Source organism: Fusarium graminearum, chromosome 1, assembly GCF_000240135.3.
Source record: "Fusarium graminearum PH-1 chromosome 1, whole genome shotgun sequence".
NCBI lineage: Eukaryota > Fungi > Ascomycota > Sordariomycetes > Hypocreales > Nectriaceae > Fusarium > Fusarium graminearum.
In genome coordinates, this window is record NC_026474.1 from 68,038 (window position 1) to 89,525 (window position 21,488).

Consider the following 21,488-nt stretch of genomic DNA (forward strand, 5'->3'; position numbering starts at 1 on the left):
TTCTACCACAACGGCTCACCGCAGCAGATGCCGCCAGATATTCATTCTACCTTCTCTTTCTGGAGAAATTCTCCACGATCAAGCATCAAATGGGAAAACGGAAATTCGTTTCAAACAACCTTGCGGCTGAATATGAAAGCTGAACCTGGTAGTCTTGAGTCTCTGGTTTAGACTCCTTCCTAATTGAGTATAATTACAGAAACATTTTGTCATTGCACCTGATCTTGAAACACGGCTACTTATGTCATGTACCTAAGTATAGCGCAATGACTTGATAACTTCATTTTGTTAGTCCGGCGGCTGGCTTGAGTCCTAGACTAGATATCTCATACATCCTATTTCACCATATATATAAATGTGTGCCTGACCTCCCTCAGCTGCTTCAATACATCTTCCCGGTTAACTTTTGTCTTTACCACTCACTACGTCCTTCAAAATGTTCAGCACGTTGTTCTTTTCTGCCCTGGCCTTCAGCTATTCGGTACAAGCTCATGGAACCATCACAAGAGTGATTGGTGCCAACGGCGTCGTTATGCCTGGGCTCACTAGTCAGTCAATCCTTCCCTTTTCAATGAAACTTGACCTAGAGCTAATACTTCGTAGTACGCGACGGAACCCCTCGATCATCTACCTCTGCTGCTTCTGGGGCACAGGTAGATACCAGCGTCATCCGCGACCCGGAACTTGGTACCAAGAAGTCATCGGCCCTCGGTCGCACCAGCAAAGGTCCAGTCGACGCCACTCATGTTATCAAAATATTCATGCATGGTATCAAGGGCCGATCTGTTGCTGATGATATTCTCGGGGGTGGAGAGGAAGGTATAGTACTACATTGAAAAACAAATGACTGTTGGTAGCTAACCGTCTGTAGCGGTGAGAGAAGCTGCGTCCTTTGTTACTGGCAACGCCGGTGCTGTCGTAAATGGTAGGCTTGGACTCACATGGTTATACCCGAGATTCAAAGTACTGATTTGGTCAGGCGTACAAGACGGAATTGAAAGCTCCCCAATTGGTGATGTAGCTCTAGGCAAGTCCAAATAAAGCCGATATTTTTCTGGTTCCGTATGCTAATACATAGCAGAATCTGAGCACACCGCCAATGGCCTTTTACATGACTTCTTCCAAGGTGCAAAGGGAGTTCCATCTCCTCGTGGATACATTGAAGACGGTCTAGATAAATTCGCTGGAGTAGGTGCTAAAACTGGGTTGCCAACCACTGCATCTGATGGAACTCTCAAGCTCATCTATCATCAGGTTCGTCGCTAATATTTGTCTTCGTGCTCCATACTGATAGTCATTTGATTAGGTTAATGAGGACGGTGCTGGCCCCCTGATGGTAGACGTCGACTTCACTTCGGGAGGCACTGATCCATCAGCGTTCAAATCCGTAGAAGTGGTTCATAATATCATTGGCGTATTGGGATTTTCAACCGTAAGCTCAACTGACTTTCCGGTCGTTGTCAAAGTGCCTGCCGGTAAAGTTTGTTCCGGAAAGGTAGCCGGCATGTCTGGTGTTTGCATTGCGAGGGTGCGAAACAGTGCCACTGCTGGCCCCTTTGGCGGAGCTGCCGCCTTTACACATTCTCCTATAACTTCTACGGGAAAGAAGCCCAGCGCAAAGTTTCGTAACCGCCATATCTAGTTTCGTATTCCCTACATTTACTCAGAATGGCGTTATGTTACATTATTATCACTTATAGGCTGGCATCATTGTTAGTGTCATATTCAGCAATAAAATAGATAAATAATCGCTACCCGTCCCTGCTGGTTAAAATATGATGAAAAACATTGACAATTAAAAGGTTGTTCCAATGAGATAAAATCTCTAATGTACATGGTGCTTGCTGACCTTCTACACTAAATCCGCAATGGAAATCTCGATGCAAGTTTATCCACTCCGCTGACTAACCTGTCGTAGGAAGCGACAATATACGTGATGTCGATATGTCTTGTAACATCAAAATGAACTGTCAAGACAATAGTAACTAGATGCTCCAGATATCAGCAGCCTTGCGCCGACGTTACTCAGCAGAAGCAAGGTCTTGATCATTCGTCTCTATCCTCTGTGCGAATGATATCGATCTAGTGCTCACGATAGTCACATAGAAAGTCTGTCTCTAAAATACCAAGCGAGTAAACTAGTCATAAGTATATTCAACCCCCATTTTCTCTTAGCAAGAGACTTCTAAAAACCCATTCCTAACACGATCACAGTACGACCATATCCTGCTGGAGAAGACTGGCGTCACCCTTGTCCCATGGATGTTCCTTCTCCACAGCTCTAATCAGGTCCACACACTTTGCATTCCTTGGCTTGATCCTGTAAGGGTAGTCGACAGGGCGACTCAATGCCCCCTCCGTCGTGAACTCTACCTTGGGCTCTATGGTGTTTCCTTGTTCATCGACATCCTTTTCGATGTCAAATGCTGCTACAACACGAGCGATGACAATAAAAATACTCTCATCGGCCAGCAATCTACCAGGACAGATGCGACGACCATATCCCCAACAGTTGCTATCTGGATCCGGTTCATTTCGGGGTTCGAGATACCGATCAGGGTCATAGCGTTCCGGGTCTTGATAGGTTTCTGGGTTGTGGAGGAACCACCATACATTGGGCAGTAGAAATGATCCCTTTGGAATGCATAGGTCTCCATAGTAGATGTCATCGTCGGCCTTGTGGGCTGCGCCCATTGGCACGGCCGGCATCCATCGGAGTGACTCCTTGACCATGCTATTGATATATGGCAAGTTCTCTCGATCTTCGAATCCTGGCAGTCTGTCAGGACCAATGACATTGTCAATCTCAGCTTGGGCTTTCTTGAGGACCTCTGGGTAAACCATCATAGCTAAGACAAAGCTCTGAATAGTCGACACTGTTGTGTCGGCCCCACCAGCATACATTATCGCAGCCGTGCGCTTGATATCAGCCTCGTATGTCTCGTCCAATGTGTCGTTTCCACCTTTTAGCTTTTCTTGTGTGAGGAGGGAGGATACATATGATTCGAACTGGATCCCCTTGGCCATTTGCTGTCGGACAAATTGATAAGGAGCCTCGATAGTGTTGTTCAGTATAGTTCTCCATCGGCGAGCTCGGGCTTTGAAAGACATGCCTGGTAGGCATTCCGGGATGTACTCGAGCCATGGAAGAAAGTCTACCACGAATTTCATTGGGACAACCACGATACTGATACCTTCCACCATAAACTCGACCAAATGCACTAAAGGATCTGGTTTATGTGGTTCAATAGAATAACCATATGTCGCCTTTAAAATTACACCACCGGCTTCCCTGAAAGTATGACATGTCAGCGATAAACATAAAGATCCGAAATCATGGTGACTGACTTCCTTATATGTTCCATCAAGTTACCAGGATTATCAAGAGAGCGCAGCAGAAATCGATGTGATTCTACATCTTGGATCTGGCGAAACTTTGCAGCTCCCGCCCTCGTGCCCATCTGCCGGTGTACCAATTTGCGATGACGCTTGAAGGTATCCCCATATTGCTGAAGACTCAAAATCTGGTCAAAACCGCACAATCTACCTCCAAAGTTGGCTGATGGGCGTCCCGAGGATTTTCCTGATGACTTGTCGAAAAGGTAGTGCGCTGCCTCGCGGTCATGAATAAGGATGAGAGGTTGCCCCAGGACGCTGACGCTGCTCACGGGACCATATGTATCTTTGTGTTTAAGCCAATGCCTGAATGCAGCTACCCCCTTTGGGGGCATGTCTTTAATATTTCCAATGATAGGCAAGGGTTTGGGTCCAGGTGGCAGGCCATGTCGTTTCTTGTTGTGAAAGGACAGAAAGTAGATAAGAGTCCCTACCAGGACGACTATAATGAGTAACATTATTTAGGTCATGGGTTGGTAGGAACAGAAAGGAAGAGGTAGAAGTGCGAGGTGGAAGAACAAAGGTATCGAAAACACAAGGAGATATTCAACATTATGTACCCTGGTTACAGAGTGATGATTGCAGCGCAATGGTAGGCCCAGTAGGGGGCTGGCCTTATGTTACAGCGATAATCCACATCGACTGTGGCATGACATATATGTAAGCAGTAGTAGTTTGAAATGCGGATTGAACAAGCGATTGGAGATAGAAATATGTAGATATGCTCCTAGGTTATGCTGGGCCAAGGGGGCTGGCCTTAAGGCCTTACCTAAGAACCCATATTATAAGGTTTATACAGTAGGAAAGAATATCTGTGCCTTTTCTGCTTTTCAATTCTGTGTTATTACTCATTAATATGTGTGAGGAATGATTTTTCAAGGCTCTGTGTTGTGGTGACAAGATAAAATATCCATCTTGTGAAAGATGGAAACTTCCATTTAGAACTCGTAGCTACATATCCAACGAGATAGATTTTGAATGGTGCAACGAGCTGATTACCACGTTTCTGAACGTTTTGTAGATAACGATGGCTTTGAATCTGATCTATCGTGTAAAGAAATATGAGTATGGCATTGTCCAGTCCAATGGGAGTCGTGGGAGAATTAGATATAGTTGCGCAACATATAGCTAGGGTTGACGCTATCGCTGCTATCCTGTAGTGCTCAAATATGGGATATTGAGGGTATTAACTACAACATCGCTCGAAGCTTGTATGGTGAATGCCAGGATAGATCGCGCCTCTTGCCGCAACATGAAATCACTTCCTTACTTTCACTAGTTTCTTGGACAGCAACTTGGCGCATAAGGGTCTGGCAATAAACGACTGGTACAGAATATGCCTCGCATTGTAAATGGAGCGGTTGTTGAATTAAGTAAACGAAAGGTTAAACGCCCCCGAGGTAATGAAACGTTCTAGGATAAAAATACCGATTAATATGACTTGAGATCGTGGATTTTTAAAATTAGATTGCTATATAATAACGCTTTAACTCCCTGCTTCCTTGATCATACTTCTCGTGTAAGTCCGAGGGGAAGTTTAAGATTAGATAAGTTGGGGCAGAACTGAAGCATGTTGAACTAGTCATACCACCAGACTAACCTAGATGAATTATTATTAGCATTACATGCTTTAATAGGAATCAAAGTCTTTAGCAAACTCCCAGTGACCCTTACACGTCCAATGGGAATTAATTTATTAAACATTTACATCATCAAGATCGTACCAGGATTTGAACCTTAGGCTCGCATGCCTATCTGGCTAAACAATAAGCAAATGGGCATATGCGACTGGTTGAGTTTGTTCCTCAAGTCTAGTAAAATTACACTGCATCCCCTTTAAGTTACGGTCATTTCCAGCCCATCTTAAACAGACGCTATGAGGCTTTTCATCGTAAAGCTGATTACCAAGGAGCATTAGCCAGTAGAACTATTGGCAGCTATTGACTCAAGTGACCAGACCAGCTTAAAGAGGAAAGTTAAACCCCTGACTAGCCGCAAGTCCATCGCAAACTCACCAGTTAAAACAAGCGACGTAGGCTAAGAAATAGATAGACCCGTCATCCCCTGTCCACAGGATAAGTCTAGAACTAAATGCACACAGGCGGTCCCGGTTTTCTTCAACGAGGACCGGCGTAAATGCGACTTAATCTAAATACTGGCAACGGTAAACAACTGTATTAAGTCTCAAAGTCCGCATCGATTCCAGACTTCCAAAAATTCCTCCACTTTACCCTTCGTTCAAAATCCCTTCAGTATGAAGTTGTCAAAGCAACTAGGGGCCATCTTGGCCCTGAACTTGTCCCTGGCCCCAAGTGTGCTGGCATCTGCAACCTGCAGTCAATTGTCCGGCAGTATCTACACCGGAAGAAACAGCAATTCATTCGATATTTTATGCGATTCTTCTACAATCAATGGGAATATCTTCGCCTATTATTCGGATGGTGATGAGTTTCAAGACTGTGTGGATAGATGCGATGCTGTCTCTATTTGTGTCATCGCATTGTATTTAGCGGGCAGTGGTGACTGTGCTTTGATCAACAGTTATCAAGGGACTAGGTCATTTAATGGCAACGATATTGCCATCAAGAGGGCAGCGACGACTGAAACCACGTCATCTGCAAAGTCTATATCATCAAACGCAGCATCTACGTCCGCTGAGACTTCATCCATAGAGGCTACATCAACAGTGACTTCGACAACAGAACCTTCATCCACAGACGGTTCCTCAACCGAGGTTCTATCGACTGATATCAACGATTCGTCCACTGAGACTTCATCCATTGAGGCTACATCAACACTCGCTTCTTCAACTGAGACGTCATCAACAACAGAGACTTTGACGACAGAACCTTCATCCACAGCGAGTTTCTCAACTGAGGTTCTGTCGACCAAGGGTGAAGATTCATCCACTGATATTTCATCCAATGGGGCTGAATCGACAGGTGCCCTATCTACAGAACCCTCATCAATTGAGGCTGTATCAACATCAGTGGAAGTTACATCAGAGTCTGCGTCAACTTCTGAAGCGTTTACAATAGTTACTACTACTACAAACTTGCACTACACTAGTACAGCTAGTATCGAAACATCGACCGATGATTGCGACGATGAAACATCAACCATTGAGACCTCGGCTGCTGAGGTGACATCCACAGCGACGGCATCCAATATACTGTCCACGACACTATCTAACGATAGCCTTGGTGCCCCTACTACAACTCTTCAAACAGGAGAACGTTCCACTTCGGCATTCTCTGAGACTTCTGCTTTTACTTCATCAGCATCGTCTTTGACAACTACGGAGAATCATAATTCTGTATCAACATCTCTGTCAAACTCTGTGACTGGCGAAACTCCCTCTACTCTTCCTCCGTTTTCAAGCACTACCACAACCGAGACTCATGCAACCTACACCCAAGTCACTTTCTCGTCTTGGTCCTCTTTGGAAACCACAAAGCATGGCTCTAAGACGCGTTCAGTCTCGGATATCACTACCATGACGACAGAGTCCGCAAGTCGTCTTACAACACTTTACCCTACTTCTGACTGCGTCTGGACTGTTTACCTGACAATGGTTGAGTATGTCACCTGCAGCACTGGTGTGGTTCCCGAGACAGCAATTACTACCAGATATGTCACTGCTACCAACCACGGGGAAAGCTATAGACCTCCAGTAGTTGTATTGCCTTCTGGTTGTATCGGAGGTTATCAGGTAGATGCCAGCGGCCACAGCTATCCTGTAACTCTACCTACAAAGGGATCATACGGCAACTCTACGGACCAGGGTTATAGTCAGCCATCTGCTCGGCCCACGTCGGGATCATCAGGCAAGCCTCATTTTGGTCATGAAAACTACAACCCTCATATTCCTGCTCAAACTCTAGAGTCAAATGGGGACTATCGGCCAGAGTACATTGATGGTCATCCGTCTGTCCCTGAGTCTACACAGGGATCACACGCCGAATATCACGAAGATACTTCTAGCCAGCTATCCGCTGCTGGCTATGACTCACCAGAGTCCAACAAGCACGGCCCTCAAAAAACAGAAGGACTGGCTACTACAACAGCTATTTCCGCATACAAATCTGGTGCCCCAGCAAATCTTCCAGTATCATCTGCAATCCATCATGGACAGGCAGGTATCTCATCGACATTTACAATCATGTCCACTACCACCAAAGACATGTATAGACCCAGCGCCAGTGAGGCACCATCTACGCCAGTAATTGCTTCCGGGGCAAGCAGACATCAGGGTATTGTTTGGACAGTGATTGCTGTAGCCTTTATGGCTCTGGGAGTTTAGTTTTAGTTCTACTCTACTGAATTATCTACATTTTATATATCAATTCGGGTTATGTTTGCTCTTTTAAATTGAATTACTTGTCGTCTATCCAATATGGGTCTAGTTGACATGGATAGCTACTTGCACCCCAAATTAGCTGAGGTAAGGATCTCAGTAGTGACTAGGATAATCCAGCTCGCAACTGACCCACAAGCAATGAAGGTGCGTCGATCTTCTCAAGCTGGTCTCGTGATGACGCCCAACTCCATCCGAACGAGTGTATGACAAGCCGGCGAGGTAAGTGAAGGATTCATGCCCTCAAGCATCAATCCTTGGCGCATGGCAAAAATTTTTAAATGTCCCTATTTGCACATTGCGATCTACTCTATGCCTAGTCTCATGGAATGAACCCATGGTTGGTTGTCAGGAGGATCATATTTTTCTAGGAATTATCGGTAATATGATGTCAATGCTAGGCGCATACTTTACAAGTGACATTATATTGAAAATCATCATGGAGAAAAATCAGATGTACTGTATATGTCAGCTGTGGAATAGTCAGCCAGTCAATCGAAAGTTCCACTATTTGTGTTTGCTGAAGGCATGGGATTATGGTGATCGGCAGTGAAGGAAGATCATCACTGAAGGAATGTGGGACAAATAACCTTCCAGTCTATAGGCCCGTCATCATTATCCTGGACAGGTAAACTTGGGCAAGGATCATAACTGGCTTATCACAAGATGCTCGAATGGCATTTCCTTTAGAGGAAGGCTACATGGAGCGTTTCTTGTTCCGTACCGACTTACATATGAACTCTGAGACGTCAGAGGGTTGCAGCAGAGCGGATGTAATCCCCCCGAGGGCAGTCTATCAGCTTACATCTTATGAGGCGGTGAATATGATTCATTTGACAGCGAGGCTAAGGTGCTAGGGCTGTCCCTTCCTTTAAATATAAAAGCAGTCGTAGTTCTCAAGAAAGAATAGAAACCATCCGACAAGTTCCTCACTCTTCAGCTTGAAAAGAATTATACTTCTACCTTAAACCTATTTCCCTATCTACACAACTTTACCAACAACTACAACTACCAAGTCCAATCATGAGACCTTCAACTTTCTTCACTCTCGCCCTACCAACCGCCCTGGCGTTTGACCAGAAGTGCGACTTTCGACCTGTCAATGGCGGCAACATGCCGGGACAAAACGCAAAACGGTGGACAATTACTGGAAAGAACATTGGAGACGAAGTCGCTGGGGATGCATTCTGCAATGGCATCAAGGATAACCTGAAGTGCCTCAATGTTGACTGGAACTGCAAGAGCGATGGAAATCGCGGTCTGAAGCTCTCATTTGTTACGAGTGACTGGTGCGGTGGGGAGAAGATCGATGAAGCATGGTGGTTTGCTACCAAGAACGGTTTTGGCCCTCTCTGCTGCAAAGGCGGTTGCTAAACGATTTCCTGCTGACGAACCCGCTTCTGGTTCTAGCCAACCGCCTTTGCAATGTGGGAAGTTCGGCATGGAAGAGGGTTATCTAGATATCAGTATCATATCCTGGTGCTGCATGCTACCGAGGAGGAGGATCTTGGGAACACAGGACGGAGAACACATGTGAACTTGGGATAAGTAATAACTATTGTTGGGTCTTTAGTCGGAATCTTGAAAGTTGGGATTCTGCTGAGAATAACTATTAGCCTATTGCTAACATCATAAGTGTGCTGATATAATTATATGCTTTCTTTTCAGGCTTAGCTGGCAATATACTGACAGTTGTGAGATATGGTAAAATGTAAATACCGTCAAGTCGTCTGTCAGGAATCTCCAGTGCGTCATTAGCTATGAGACGATCAGCTCGTAGATGAGGGCCAATAAGGCGCTGCTGTTCCCCCCCGACGATAAGGTTTCCATCTTCAATTACACTTTTCAAGCATTATGACTCAAGCATTATGACTCCAATGCTTACACAAGACCTATATATTTTGTTTTTGTTTTTGCCTTGCCCTGCCCTAATATAAGGTTCATCGCTGCTGTCCCATTTGCTGATGCACTGGGTCCCTGTTGTTGGGAGAAAGTCTGAGTTTGAAAGATTCCCTGTAAATCGACTACCCGAGACGAATGATACAAACGTTTAAACATCTGATTTGTATTTGCTGTTGTCAGCAAGGGAACGGCTATAAAAATTGCTAATATACTGTGTAGTAGCTGTCCTAACTCAGAGCCTTGATGGCAAAGTTGTCAAGTTTGAGTGTCAATGTTGAAACCGGATCACCTTTGACAGGGCCATTTACATTCCAGTTCACGTCCAAGGTACAGTTTCCCGCCTGGAGGGTACCTAAGTCCACTACTGTGTTTACCCATTGGTCGACCTTCTGTTTGCTGCTCTTCCTGGGGTTTGAGACATAACTCTCGAGCACATTGGGTCGGAAGGTAAAGTAAGCGACTTGGGCAGCACCTCCTGGACATGTAACCCAAACTGTCATCCCAGGAGCGCGATAATCAATTCCTTGTGCTGCATTTTTGGCAAGGTACATGGACCACGAAAGCTGGTAGCGGCCAACCTTGCAGGTCGTGAAGTTTTGCTTCATTTGGCTGAACGCCTGGTCATTCTGCAACTTGGCAATACCAGTAACCTGTAGCGCATGGTTGCTCTTGTAGCCTCCATCCACAATCTTCTGAGTGGTGACTTTCGGGTAGTAGGCATGATAGATCCACGGGCCTTGAGATGTTTAGCCATGCATCTTTCGTGAGACCTCGAGTCCAGATGGATAGCATAGGATATCTTTGTTGATGGATGTCACTCACTTATTTTGCTGGACTCAAAACTGGGATTTTGTAGTAAGTTTGCTGGATTCGTACAGGCCTTTGGAGCCCGTGCATCAAGAGACGCGACGAGAGAGTTGGAAGCCGATGACGGCGCGGCGAGCGCTGTAACAGCAACCGCCAGGGCATAAAGAAAGCCCAAGTTGACCATGGTGAGTATTTGATACTTGGATGATTTCCTAATGACGAAGTAAAGAAGAATGGAATTTAGATGTCGAGAAATATTCCAAGATGTAGCGGAGAGACCTCTTGGTTTTTAAGCATACTAGCGACAGATTCAGCTTTCAAGAAACAATAATATGGAATGCAAATAAACGAGCTAAAGGGATGATGTCTCGTGATTATTCAGTGGCTTGGGTCTAGATTCTAAATTCAGTGGTCTGGACTTTGGATAGTAATGAGCTATACCATATAGTTGCGGCTAGGCAACGAAACTACTGACAACTACTAATAATTACATGCCAATATGTAAGCGCCTCTTGCAAATTTAGAGCTGATATGGAGTACCGTTTATCCCATTGCGGATACATTCCGCTATAGTTAGTGACTACAGTCGCTTGCAGCATTAATTGCCCATGAAAATATTGTCTTTCAAGAGCAACTGAACATTTCAGGTTGCCGAGACCAGATTCCTTATTTTCTTTTATTATCGTCACTAGAGAGTTGACAATAGCGCACATCACTTTAGAATTGCGTACTGCTCTCGTAGTTCATAGTCAGTGTGTACCACAACTCTTGTCTTGGCTGTGTTGTTCACTTGGTAGTTAAAAGAAGAGGATACTCAATCCTGTATCACCAATTTAATAACTGTTTTTGTTCGCGGTCCTATAGATCCCTGATTATCTCATAAATCATAGGATACCTCTACCATCCTTACTATTTGAGTTGAGTTTCCCAGACTCATGTGGAGATCTCCCGAAAGCATTCTTACGGACAAATGTCTGCATCCACGTTCTCTGCGTGTTGGCGTGTGCCAGTTCCCAGTAGAGTTTCGCATGTGCATCACCGTCAATGCGATACTTAGGAGATCCGTCTTCCTTTCGTTCATCGGCATAGTAGAACCTTCAGAGTCGTTAGAGTTTCAAGCTCAATACAAGTTCAACGGCAGTAAGGGCATCTTACTTGTATCCACGATCTCTATACCCTGCCGAGGCTGCCCAAATCATATGAGCCGCACCCGATTTACAGACGCCAGATGATAGCATTTTTGGGAGAATGGCAACATTGGTAACATTTCCAGTGTAGATGAAAGTGCGCGCAGTCGACGAAGGGAGCTGGTCAAAGCCCAGTACGGCCTGCTGCGCAGCGACAAAAGCACTGTCGATGTTGATGTTCCTCTCAGAACGGAAATTAGCAATGGGAATGGCCAAGGGATCGTCAGCAGGTGTGAATGTATTCGTGCTGCAATTGTAAACGACGACGCTGGGGATGCCGAACGCCTTTTTCACTTTGTCAAACGCATTGACGACATCGTCTGTATTGGAGAAGTCGCTCGTGATGTGAAGTTGATTGTCGGTAGGCCAACTTGTAGCCTCCAGCTGCAAAAGTACGGGCAAGAGCCCTGCCAATGTTGGGCCCTGCACCGAGAATAAGAATGACAGGAGATGTACTAGGCATGATTTGAATTGTAAAGGACAAATTTAGCTACACAAAGCCAACCAGGAAACGAGAAGAATATCTGCTTTATATATTCCTGTATATTCATCAAGAAAATAGACATGTGTATTAATTCTACGTCGGAGACTTCTGATATTGTTTGGAATGATTGTAATCACGGAACCGGATCAGTGGATCATCGTTGCTGATCTAGGCTAGACCCGGACCTTACGGAAGGTCCGAATACCAGTACAACGTCCTCGTCTTTACCAATACCTATGAGAGTTTGTTTCATTCAGCGTTATGTAGTTTAGAATCGAGTAACTTCTTTTTTTTTTTTTTTTTTTGTCACAGATGGCTTGATAATGGAGGAAGGTTTACTCGTTATCTGCTTATTAACCCGACGAGAGTATAATTTCTTGGGCTGATTAATTGTTTATGCTGGCGAAATGAGCTCGAGTGTTAACCATAAGCAAGGGTCAAGAGAAGCTCTTTATCCACGTACAAGACATTAAAACAGGACGCGAATCATCACTTTTAGCCCTATTCCCATCTGTTATCTTTTGTCATGGCTATCAAGGCGATCGTCATCGTCGCTGGAGTTGGCCCAGGTACGGGCAGTGCCATTGCACGTAAATTTGGTGCCGCCTATTCAATTGCGCTTCTGGCTCGTAAGCGAGAAAATTATGAGGGCTTAGTAAAAGAGATAAATGAAAGAGGAGGCAAAGCCATTGGATTCAGTACAGATGTATCTAGTGAAGAGAGTATAAAGGCGGCTTTTAGTAATATTCATAAGGAATATGGAAATGCACCAATCGCTACGGCCATTTTCAATGCTCTAGGAATCTTTTTAAAGAAGCCTCTATTGGAAATAAGTGTGGATAAGTTTGGAGCATCCTGGCAGGTGAGCTGGTAAGACGCGCTTCGTAATGAAAGCATCTAGCTACCTAGGCTAATAATAATCGACAGCAAAGGAGCATTCATCCTTTCGCAAGCTACTCTTCCTGGACTGCTCAGACAGGCCACAGATATTAATACACTGCATCTACCGACTCTAATTTTCACGAATACAACTGCAGCCATTAAGGCAAATGCGCGAGTGTCTGGTAAGTTTAAGTTAATGTCTAAGACCTCGGTTGAGTATTTGTCTAACCCAATCTAGGATGCTTATCCACTCTTTCTTCGCTGCAGCTAATAACCTACTCTACAATTTGAAACACCGTCCTATATGTCTAAGCGCGATTGCGGATCTAAAGCGCGTCGAACAATTCTTACATTTACTAGAGATACTCGCCAGAAACCCAACCACGGTCACACGCTCTAGGGTAGGCAAGGATAGCCGTGCTCTCTTTTGGTTCCACGTCGATCATGCCCTATGAGATCGAAGTCCAGCACGACTTAGGGACCTGAAAGTGCAACATTGATATCATCAGCAACCTAAGTAGCGGTGAACATGAGACGTACAGTGCGATACGTAGTTGACTGCTTAAACAAGATTGGCTTTTGTTGCAGGGAAGCCTTGCTTCATGATGCTTTTCTGTTAATAGATAATTCTAGAACAGTGTCTTCTAAAGCTCAGCTACCCTATGGCTATGACTTGTTGGATTATAGCCAATCACACAAGCCAAACTACCTAGTCTAGACTAGCGGAGAGGTTTTAGCGTACGTATCCTTGGCTTCCCCGCTATTGCCTTGTTTGCCTGTGTTATCTACCTCACATTTACGCCTGCATGTTACAACATCAGAACTACAGTCGCTTGGCATCTTGCACTTATGAAGCCAGTGAAATGCTGTACCACTTGTCGCCGCCGACACAGGAGATGCGTCACTCAGCCGGGAGCCTCTCAATGTAGCACTTGCCTTGAGTCAGGGCAGGAATGCCAATTCGACAATGACATTCGGTTCAAGCATAGTCATTCAAAAACTGAGAAGCAGTCAAGGAGAGAATGGGCTAAAGTTCCCTCTAAGAGTAAGTCCAAAGCCTGCTTGGCCTCTGGCCTTCAACCTTTCTGTGTATTTTCATGCTGAAGGCTGTAGTCTCTTTCACAGCACCACGCGGAATCGACGGTATGGTGTTGGAGGAATCAGGTAGTAACTCTACAAAGGACGAAGCTGCCAAGAACCTGTCGCAAACTGCGCAGATACCCGAAGAAATGATAGAAGTATCTGTTAATGATCTTGCACAATCTGGACCTCAAGTTGTGCCCTTGAACCCGGAACTCGACTACAGGAAATCAGCTTCCAACTTCATCGCCAACTCTTTAGTTGATGACCCTTCAGTCCGTGACTCTGATGAATATTTCGACCATGCTACAGCCCAAGACCTACCGGTTCAAGTTCATATTTCATCTCCATATGAGTTGACTGAACGAGAAGCCTTTCTTTTCATGATCTATATTTACAAATGTGCACCCTTGGTAAGTTACAGCTGTCAGATGTCGTCTCCACTAACATGACATTTAAGTCTGATGCATGTGACGATGCCCGTCATTTCGAACTCGAAGTTCCCCGATTGGCCCTTCGCCAACCCATGATAATGAACGGTCTACTCGCCCTCGCAAGCCGCTACGATTCTCGATGCATGGACACGTCCAACGACATTGAAAGCACATTTTACCACAATAAATGCATAAAGCTTCTTATAGAAGCTTTTGCTCAACCCCCTGAAACATGGGACTCAACGCTCCTTACAGCCGTTGTAATCGCGCGACTGTATGAGGAGAACGATAACGAGACTGATTCCTATTACCATCATCTCAGTGGAACGCAGAACCTTCTGAATCATGAGGCAGTCGCTAGGTTTGTGATACAGGGGGGATTAGCTGAAGCTGCAAGTTGGGTTCATCTTCGACAAGTAATCTACATCTACGTAGTGCGCAGGAGGCCTATCGAGATATGCCTTGAGAGCTTTGAGAGGTCAACTGTGTTTAGAAGATGTGACGATTCAGCATATGCGAACAGAGCGGTCTATAACTTCGCCAAGATTATGAGGCTATTTCTACAAGTTGAAAATTTGGACAGTGATCAAGACGAGTGGCAGGCAGCTGAGATGGAGGTAGACCGGTGGTATGACGCTAAGCCCGTATCTTTTCAACCTGTATTTCATATTTTGGCGGACCTCTCGGCAAACAGACCGTTCCCGACCCTTTACTTCATTGCATCAGTGCCCGGTAAGTGTGACTTTCAGCTGCTGTGCTCTCTCGCTAACATATCGGAGTCGTTGCAATGCAGTATTACTTCGCAGCCAAGGCCGTTTTATATTTGCATCATTGTAAGAACTTGCAGCAACTGAATAACCATGGAAGGCCAGACTTTGAAGTATTTTGAAGGACTACTCTCGTCAAAGATAACACACTAATTAATTGCCAGACCAAGATATCCTTCTATCTCTTCACTCTCATGGGTCTTGCTCTATCCAACTCCCATGTTCTAAACGCATTTTACCTACCTGCACATATGCTTTCATTCTGTACAGTCATCCCCCACCCCTAATGTGACAATGGCTGCTAACCCTTGTAGGTGGATATTGCATAAGAGACCCATGTGAACAGACCCATGCCATTTGTTACCTTGAGAAGGTTAACGAAGTGATTAAGTGGAAGACAAAGGAACTTATTGCAACGCTGAAGGAAAAATGGCATGATGGAGAGAAACATGATTCTCACTAATGGGCCCTCTCTGTTATATAAAAATAGTTCATCAATAAACTGCAAAGGTAGAATTATAAATGGCGCAGAATGGATATCCTGTAAGTGAAACTTTATGATGGAGTTTTGTAATTAATGAGACTTGTGGCCTTGAAGAAATGTCTTTTCTTTTTACTGTCGAATTTTAGTAATACTATAGCTAGGACCATCATTTTTATTCACTAAGAAAGATAACTCGCTAACACATAAGAAAAGGCCAATTATTTTAATTTATCCCTATCCTGCATGTAGTCTTTAAAAGGCGTACCCTGCTTAAGGACTCAAGATCCGGCGCCAACCCTTCAGTTGGAGCAACTCTATCCTCTTATCTATCCTCTCATCTACGCCAGATCTTAATAGGCAATTGTCCCATAATTAAGTTGAAAGCTTCAAACCGCGACACCTTAAAGTCCTTGGTAGGCATGGCAAAATCATAACGGTGGACCAAAGTACTGACAACAATCTGCTGCTCCAGATACGAGATATTCCGTCCAATACAGCCTCTTGCACCCGCAGAGAAAGGAATAAAGAAGGGCTCCATCCTTTTTCGCTCTGTTGGGTCAAGCCAGCGTTCGGGCTTAAAGGCATAAGCGTCAGGGTAGATGTCCTCATTATGATGAGCGCTCCAAATCGTCATGGAGACCGACGTATTTCCTGGAATCCAGGTGTCCATGATATTGGCGCCTTCTGGTGGCGTACGTCGTGGGAGACCAGACGACACAGGCGGGATTAGACGGAGACCTTCGTCGAGACAGGCTTTGAGATATGTGAGATCTTTCACTTTGTCCAATGGTGCTATGACATCATCTTCACCAATGACACCAGAAATCTCGTCCCTCAGCTTTTGGAGTTGAGCGGGATGGCTGATTAGCAGCTGGAGGAGATGTGTAAGGGCAATAGCTGTAGTCTCAGCTCCAGCATCAATGATTGCCGAGATCTCGGCAACAACCTCTCCCCATTCAACGGCGTTGGCAACGCCGTTCTTATCGTGCATCAGACATGAGAAGAAATCATCGAGCTTTTCACCAGCCTGGTATCGTCTCAGTCTGTTTTTGGCTTGGTGGTAGCAAACATCGACCCATGGAGCGCTAGTGGCCCAGTAGCTCTTCCACTTGTTAGGGACGACCTTGGAGATACGACGTAGCCATGGGTACAGCTCGTACTCCCAGCAAAAGACCGATTTGACCATAGCTGAGTGGTTCTGAGATTGTCGGTATCTAGCAGGATAGAGTGTGCCATCAGTCGTCTCGGCCATGGCTTCGTCCGTGCCGGTATCGAGCAAGGTCATCTTGGATGAGAGAGCGATGTAGTTGATAGCTTCAATGGTCCAGAGGTTAATCCAGTTGTTGAAGTCAACTGTGAGATCTTCCGGGTCAGGGTCGGTATTTGTCTTGAGAGGTGCAGTACAAAGAGGGTCGAATGCATCGAGAAGTCGCTGAGTGGTATACCGAACTTTGAACTCCCACTTCGCCAGGTTCCTGGTAGCAAAGGCAGCAGAAAGAAGTCTTCGCTTCCTGCTGTGTTCACCTTTGTCAACTACATCGAAAAGATTTCGATGCGGTCCAGCAAGAACGGTTTCTTTGTGGTCTTTGGTGCACTTTGTCTGATGACCATAGATGTCTCTGACAGCTTGTGGATGGTTGAAGGATAATGCATTGGGTCCAATTCTGAGGATGGATTCTCCACGACGTTCGTGTTCAGCAGCCAGTGTCTCAGACCGCTTGCCCGTGTGGCTGAGATAGCAGTGTCGTAGATCAGTGAGGGGAGACAGCCAGGAGAAATTTTCAAACTTTCTTAGGCCCTTGGGATCAGCAAAGTATAGGATAACAGGATAGATAAAAATTCGAACAAATAGGGCTGCAAAGGCAGCACCAAGAGAATAAAAGACGATCATGATTGCAAAGAGGTTCAATCGATGAAGATAATTTTAGTTTGAGACGAGGAGGGGGATTGCTTTTTTGTATCTTGAAGGCCTCATGAAGAGGGTCCAGTAAGGCGGAGACAATACCGATGGAAATCCATCGATGAACCAACTGAATACTTGTCTGCATCCCTCAAGTAAGGCAAAGAATCATGTATATTGCTATTAAAGGATATGAAACCCGCGGGGAAAAGCGCTCGGGCTCTCCGGCGAACCAAACCCAACTGACTGGGTATCACTGTTAGCCCCAGCAGGAGGAATAAATTTCCCTTTTTGGTGATGGAGTGGGTACATGGACCGTGGGGAGAGACACGTCATATGATAGTTCAGCCTTTCGCAAGAAACAATAATAGGTATATGCGGCTGACAAGGCAAGATAGTTTAGTCACAAAGCCAAGTGACCGTTATCTACGCAGTATGAAAGCCACTGGAAATCAAGGAAGCAACACATCATGGTCTTTCTCCAATTCTGCTGGACTGCATGCCAGGGCATGATTGGTAACATCACAAAGTTTGGTGTGGAGGGCTAATCTAGTGTGTTGGAGAACCGGAGCAGGGGTGGAGAGTCTGGTAGTATAACCCGCGGAATAAACTCCCTGAAATGGAGCATCCACTCCCATCCCCATACCATATCTTCCTTTGTAGTACAGTATTCTAGACCTGGGGCAAGGATCCAGCCCCGGAATCTCCCCAGGTTTTCATTTGCGGGGGAAATGAGACCAACCTGCTTTCTAAGTTGTTGTGTCTGACTCGCAGACAATACCGAAGCTTTGATTGGAAGCAAATCTTGGATGCAGCTGGAATACAAATAATGCTTCATGAGATCCAAAATATCCCCAGTTCATTCAATCCCAAGATCCTCACATCGTCTTTACTCTCAACTCTTACCCATTCTTGCTCTTGATCTTCATCAACTCGAAGCTTGCCATCATGGTATCTGAAACACATTCTTTGGACGGGAAATCACCCAAAAGTGATCTTTCGTTCGAGAACGTGGAACATCTGGCCACCGTTGAACATGCTCCCGTTGTTCTTCTTAATGAAGATATCTCTTATGGCCGCGGTGGAATCCGTGGCGTTATCGAATCTCCATACATTTTCGGTGTTGCTTTCTTGGCATCCATGGGAGGTTTCTCCTTTGGTTACGACCAGGGTGTCATCTCAATTGTCAACATCATGCCGCAGTTCCATAAAGCATTCCCTCGCACTGAAACTGCATTCGGCAAAGGTCTCATGACCGGTATGTTAGAGTTGGGTGCCTTTATTGGATGCCTCTTCATGCCTACTCTTTGCGACAAGATCTCCAGAAAGAAGGCTCTTTCTATTGTGGTTGTGATCTTCAATATCGGTGCTATTATGCAGACAGCTGCCAACTCTTATGGTCTTCTCGTCGCTGGAAGAACAATTGGAGGCATCGGTGTCGGAACGCTTGCAATGGTATTTAATAGGCATCCCTCGACCAGACAGGACAATAGCTAACCAGTGTACTAGGGAGCCCCAATCTACATATCCGAGATCGCCCCGCCTAACCTAAGAGGAACACTTCTTGTGCTGGAGTCTGTGTCCTGTGTTATCGGCGTAGTGGTCTCTTTCTGGATCACCTACGGGACACGTGAACTCGCTGGCGAGTTATCATTCCGTCTACCATTCGGACTACAGATGGTGTGCAGCACTATCCTTGGGATCGGCATCCACTTCTTCCCATATTCCCCACGTTGGCTCGCACTCGTTGATCGATCCGATGACGCCCTCACAAACTTAGAACGACTTCGCCGACTACCCAGAACTGATCCTCGTGTTCATCAGGAGCATGCTGGCATCTGCAATGAAGTAACAATTCAGAAGCGTATGCAGGAGAAGCGTCACCCGGGAGTCACAGGTCTCAAACTCGAGATTCTTTGCTGGGCGGACCTCTTCAAGAAGAGCTCCTGGCACCGCACCTCTATCGCCGTTGGAGTTGCCTTCTTCCAGCAGCTCTCTGGTATTAATGCATTCATTTATTACGCCCCGACCCTCTTTCAATCACTGGGACAGTCGACAGAAATGTCCCTAATTATGTCCGGAGTGTTCAATATGCTGCAGCTTGTTGCAGTTACTGTCTGTTTTTTTATCATTGACAAGGTCGGACGGCGACCATTGGCCATCTGGGGTGGCATCGGAGGAGGCACTGCATGGGGCATCATGGCTGTCCTTGTGGGCGTGTTCAATGAGAAATGGGGCTCTAACCCAACTGCAGGTTGGGCTGCTGTGGCTATGGCATTCTGCTTTATTCTCATTTATGGAGTCTCTTATGCACCTCTGGGATGGGCACTTCCCGCAGAGGTGTTCCCCAACTCTTCTCGGTCCAAGGGCGTGGCTCTTGCAACAGCAACTGTCTGGCTCTTCAACTTTGTTGTCGGCGTTGCAACCCCACCTATGATCGAGAGTATCGGTTTTGGCGTCTATATCTTTTTTGGATCTTGGTGCTTCTTGGCTGCTGTCTGGGCTTTCTTCTTGGTTCCTGAAACTAAGGGAAAGACATTGGAGCAGATAGATGAGGTCTTTAATGACCATGCGGCCCAGGAAGAGTTGATGATACTGAGGAGTTAGTGGCTGTACCAGTTCACTATGGAAGTCTGTTTTTTCAATGTGTGGAACTGGGAAGATCATTTATTTTTGTTGCTTTCTTTGCCCAAGTAAATAGTGGGCATTTCCTGTCTCTATATTTGCATATCTGTAATATAGAATTCACTCTCGTCGGGAGCTGAACAATTATCTCAGCCAAATGCACGAACTATTAATAAACTAATGGAAAGAAATACAATGCAACACTCGAGTCTGGACTTTCCAAATGCTCCAAGCCAGTCCTGAGTATGTAACAGCGACGACACCGCACCCAGTACACAAGAAGCATCCGGGCTTCTTAGTCCAGATGATATCTCAATCAGAATCCATACCGAGAGAGACACACAGAGCTAAGATGGATAATACCTCCGGATCCTTTACAGATGCATGCTACTACCGCCAGAGCTACTATTACGCTTAATGGGCTAAACTACTGTCCAGTATCCTACAGTAAAATCGTTGCTAGGCAGACTGGCCTTCTCTGCATAGATTTCTAACTTCTGGCTTATTGTTTTGTGTTATCTTTGACCAACCATCTTCAACTATAAGTGAAACGAATAAAGTAGCAAGTGCGAGAAGAATATCCCTTTCTTAGGTCGCAGGCCACAAAGCTCGCTTCTGCCGATACAATACGACGCAGCGCTGGGCTGACTCCTTGGCGTCATTTCGGCTCCGTTTCAAAGAACCCACCTTTCCTTACGTCTTAGTGGTTCCCATTGGACAAAGAACTATACGAGAAAATAACAGCCGGGTGCTATAGGGACTAACCCTTTCAGGGACGACTCCCGTCCTTGGCATAACGTTTCTAGTCAGGCTCAGTTCTTTTATATACTGCTGCTCCTTTGCTCGATGCATGCCTGATTGACTATCACCTTGCTTCGCTATTGCCCTAATTTATGATAGTATCATCCATCAATATGCTTGCGCTGAGCACTGTTTTTTTAGCTTTGGCTGCTACAGCTTTCGGCCAGGATCTCAACGGTAACGACACAACCAACGGCACTCTCCCGATTCGCGGAGATTACATATGGAAGCCAACATGCAAGCTACCCTCGCCTAAGGATTTCATGTTCAATATGGGTTTCGATTTCCGCGACGGCTGTGTCAAGGGCACTGGAAATCTGGAGGCTTTTGTTATGTTTGTGGATTTCCCAGATGCTAAAGACGAAGATCCCGACTCGCTCAA

At 45.5% G+C, this 21,488-nt stretch overlaps 11 protein-coding genes across 11 annotated transcripts in view; 7 read left to right on the forward strand and 4 right to left on the reverse strand.

The window, feature by feature from the left end:
* Positions 1 to 436: 436 nt before the first annotated feature.
* FGSG_00006 (uncharacterized protein) lies at positions 437 to 1,642 on the forward strand (the record flags this gene model as incomplete). Its single annotated transcript, XM_011317283.1, has 5 exons — positions 437 to 548; positions 604 to 819; positions 872 to 925; positions 1,082 to 1,254; positions 1,307 to 1,642. The coding sequence occupies 5 exons, from the start codon at positions 437 to 439 to the stop codon at positions 1,640 to 1,642; spliced, it is 891 nt and encodes a 296-aa protein (XP_011315585.1).
* Positions 1,643 to 2,208: 566 nt separating this feature from the next.
* FGSG_00007 (uncharacterized protein) lies at positions 2,209 to 3,731 on the reverse strand (the record flags this gene model as incomplete). Its single annotated transcript, XM_011317284.1, has 2 exons — positions 2,209 to 3,230; positions 3,374 to 3,731. 2 exons carry the CDS (start codon positions 3,729 to 3,731, stop codon positions 2,209 to 2,211), a joined length of 1,380 nt encoding a protein of 459 aa, XP_011315586.1.
* A 1,919-nt stretch (positions 3,732 to 5,650) lies between these two features.
* FGSG_11645 (uncharacterized protein) lies at positions 5,651 to 7,699 on the forward strand (the record flags this gene model as incomplete). Its single annotated transcript, XM_011317285.1, has 1 exon — positions 5,651 to 7,699. The coding sequence occupies one exon, from the start codon at positions 5,651 to 5,653 to the stop codon at positions 7,697 to 7,699; it is 2,049 nt and encodes a 682-aa protein (XP_011315587.1).
* Positions 7,700 to 7,792: 93 nt separating this feature from the next.
* Positions 7,793 to 8,306, forward strand: FGSG_11646 (uncharacterized protein; the record flags this gene model as incomplete). The annotated part of the gene is made up of 4 exons (XM_011317286.1): positions 7,793 to 7,840; positions 7,874 to 7,900; positions 7,957 to 7,975; positions 8,074 to 8,306. The coding sequence occupies 4 exons, from the start codon at positions 7,793 to 7,795 to the stop codon at positions 8,304 to 8,306; spliced, it is 327 nt and encodes a 108-aa protein (XP_011315588.1).
* A 470-nt stretch (positions 8,307 to 8,776) lies between these two features.
* FGSG_11647 (uncharacterized protein) lies at positions 8,777 to 9,127 on the forward strand (the record flags this gene model as incomplete). Its single annotated transcript, XM_011317287.1, has 1 exon — positions 8,777 to 9,127. The coding sequence occupies one exon, from the start codon at positions 8,777 to 8,779 to the stop codon at positions 9,125 to 9,127; it is 351 nt and encodes a 116-aa protein (XP_011315589.1).
* Positions 9,128 to 9,882: 755 nt separating this feature from the next.
* FGSG_00009 (uncharacterized protein) lies at positions 9,883 to 10,646 on the reverse strand (the record flags this gene model as incomplete). Its single annotated transcript, XM_011317288.1, has 2 exons — positions 9,883 to 10,391; positions 10,532 to 10,646. 2 exons carry the CDS (start codon positions 10,644 to 10,646, stop codon positions 9,883 to 9,885), a joined length of 624 nt encoding a protein of 207 aa, XP_011315590.1.
* A 700-nt stretch (positions 10,647 to 11,346) lies between these two features.
* FGSG_00010 (uncharacterized protein) lies at positions 11,347 to 12,112 on the reverse strand (the record flags this gene model as incomplete). Its single annotated transcript, XM_011317289.1, has 3 exons — positions 11,347 to 11,557; positions 11,618 to 11,969; positions 12,046 to 12,112. The coding sequence occupies 3 exons, from the start codon at positions 12,110 to 12,112 to the stop codon at positions 11,347 to 11,349; spliced, it is 630 nt and encodes a 209-aa protein (XP_011315591.1).
* A 547-nt stretch (positions 12,113 to 12,659) lies between these two features.
* FGSG_00011 (uncharacterized protein) lies at positions 12,660 to 15,759 on the forward strand (the record flags this gene model as incomplete). The annotated part of the gene is made up of 7 exons (XM_011317290.1): positions 12,660 to 13,003; positions 13,061 to 13,197; positions 13,283 to 13,416; positions 13,739 to 14,060; positions 14,141 to 14,508; positions 14,556 to 15,261; positions 15,611 to 15,759. 7 exons carry the CDS (start codon positions 12,660 to 12,662, stop codon positions 15,757 to 15,759), a joined length of 2,160 nt encoding a protein of 719 aa, XP_011315592.1.
* A 355-nt stretch (positions 15,760 to 16,114) lies between these two features.
* FGSG_00012 (uncharacterized protein) lies at positions 16,115 to 17,671 on the reverse strand (the record flags this gene model as incomplete). Its single annotated transcript, XM_011317291.1, has 1 exon — positions 16,115 to 17,671. The coding sequence occupies one exon, from the start codon at positions 17,669 to 17,671 to the stop codon at positions 16,115 to 16,117; it is 1,557 nt and encodes a 518-aa protein (XP_011315593.1).
* Positions 17,672 to 18,628: 957 nt separating this feature from the next.
* Positions 18,629 to 20,287, forward strand: FGSG_00013 (uncharacterized protein; the record flags this gene model as incomplete). The annotated part of the gene is made up of 2 exons (XM_011317292.1): positions 18,629 to 19,135; positions 19,190 to 20,287. The coding sequence occupies 2 exons, from the start codon at positions 18,629 to 18,631 to the stop codon at positions 20,285 to 20,287; spliced, it is 1,605 nt and encodes a 534-aa protein (XP_011315594.1).
* Positions 20,288 to 21,219: 932 nt separating this feature from the next.
* FGSG_11648 (uncharacterized protein) overlaps positions 21,220 to 21,488 on the forward strand; it is a gene marked incomplete at both ends in the record, with an annotated part of 1,303 nt that continues 1,034 nt past the window's right edge. The window contains one exon of the mRNA XM_011317293.1: positions 21,220 to 21,435. Coding sequence (XP_011315595.1) covers positions 21,220 to 21,435 — 216 coding nt within the window. The remainder of the gene's footprint in view (positions 21,436 to 21,488) is intronic.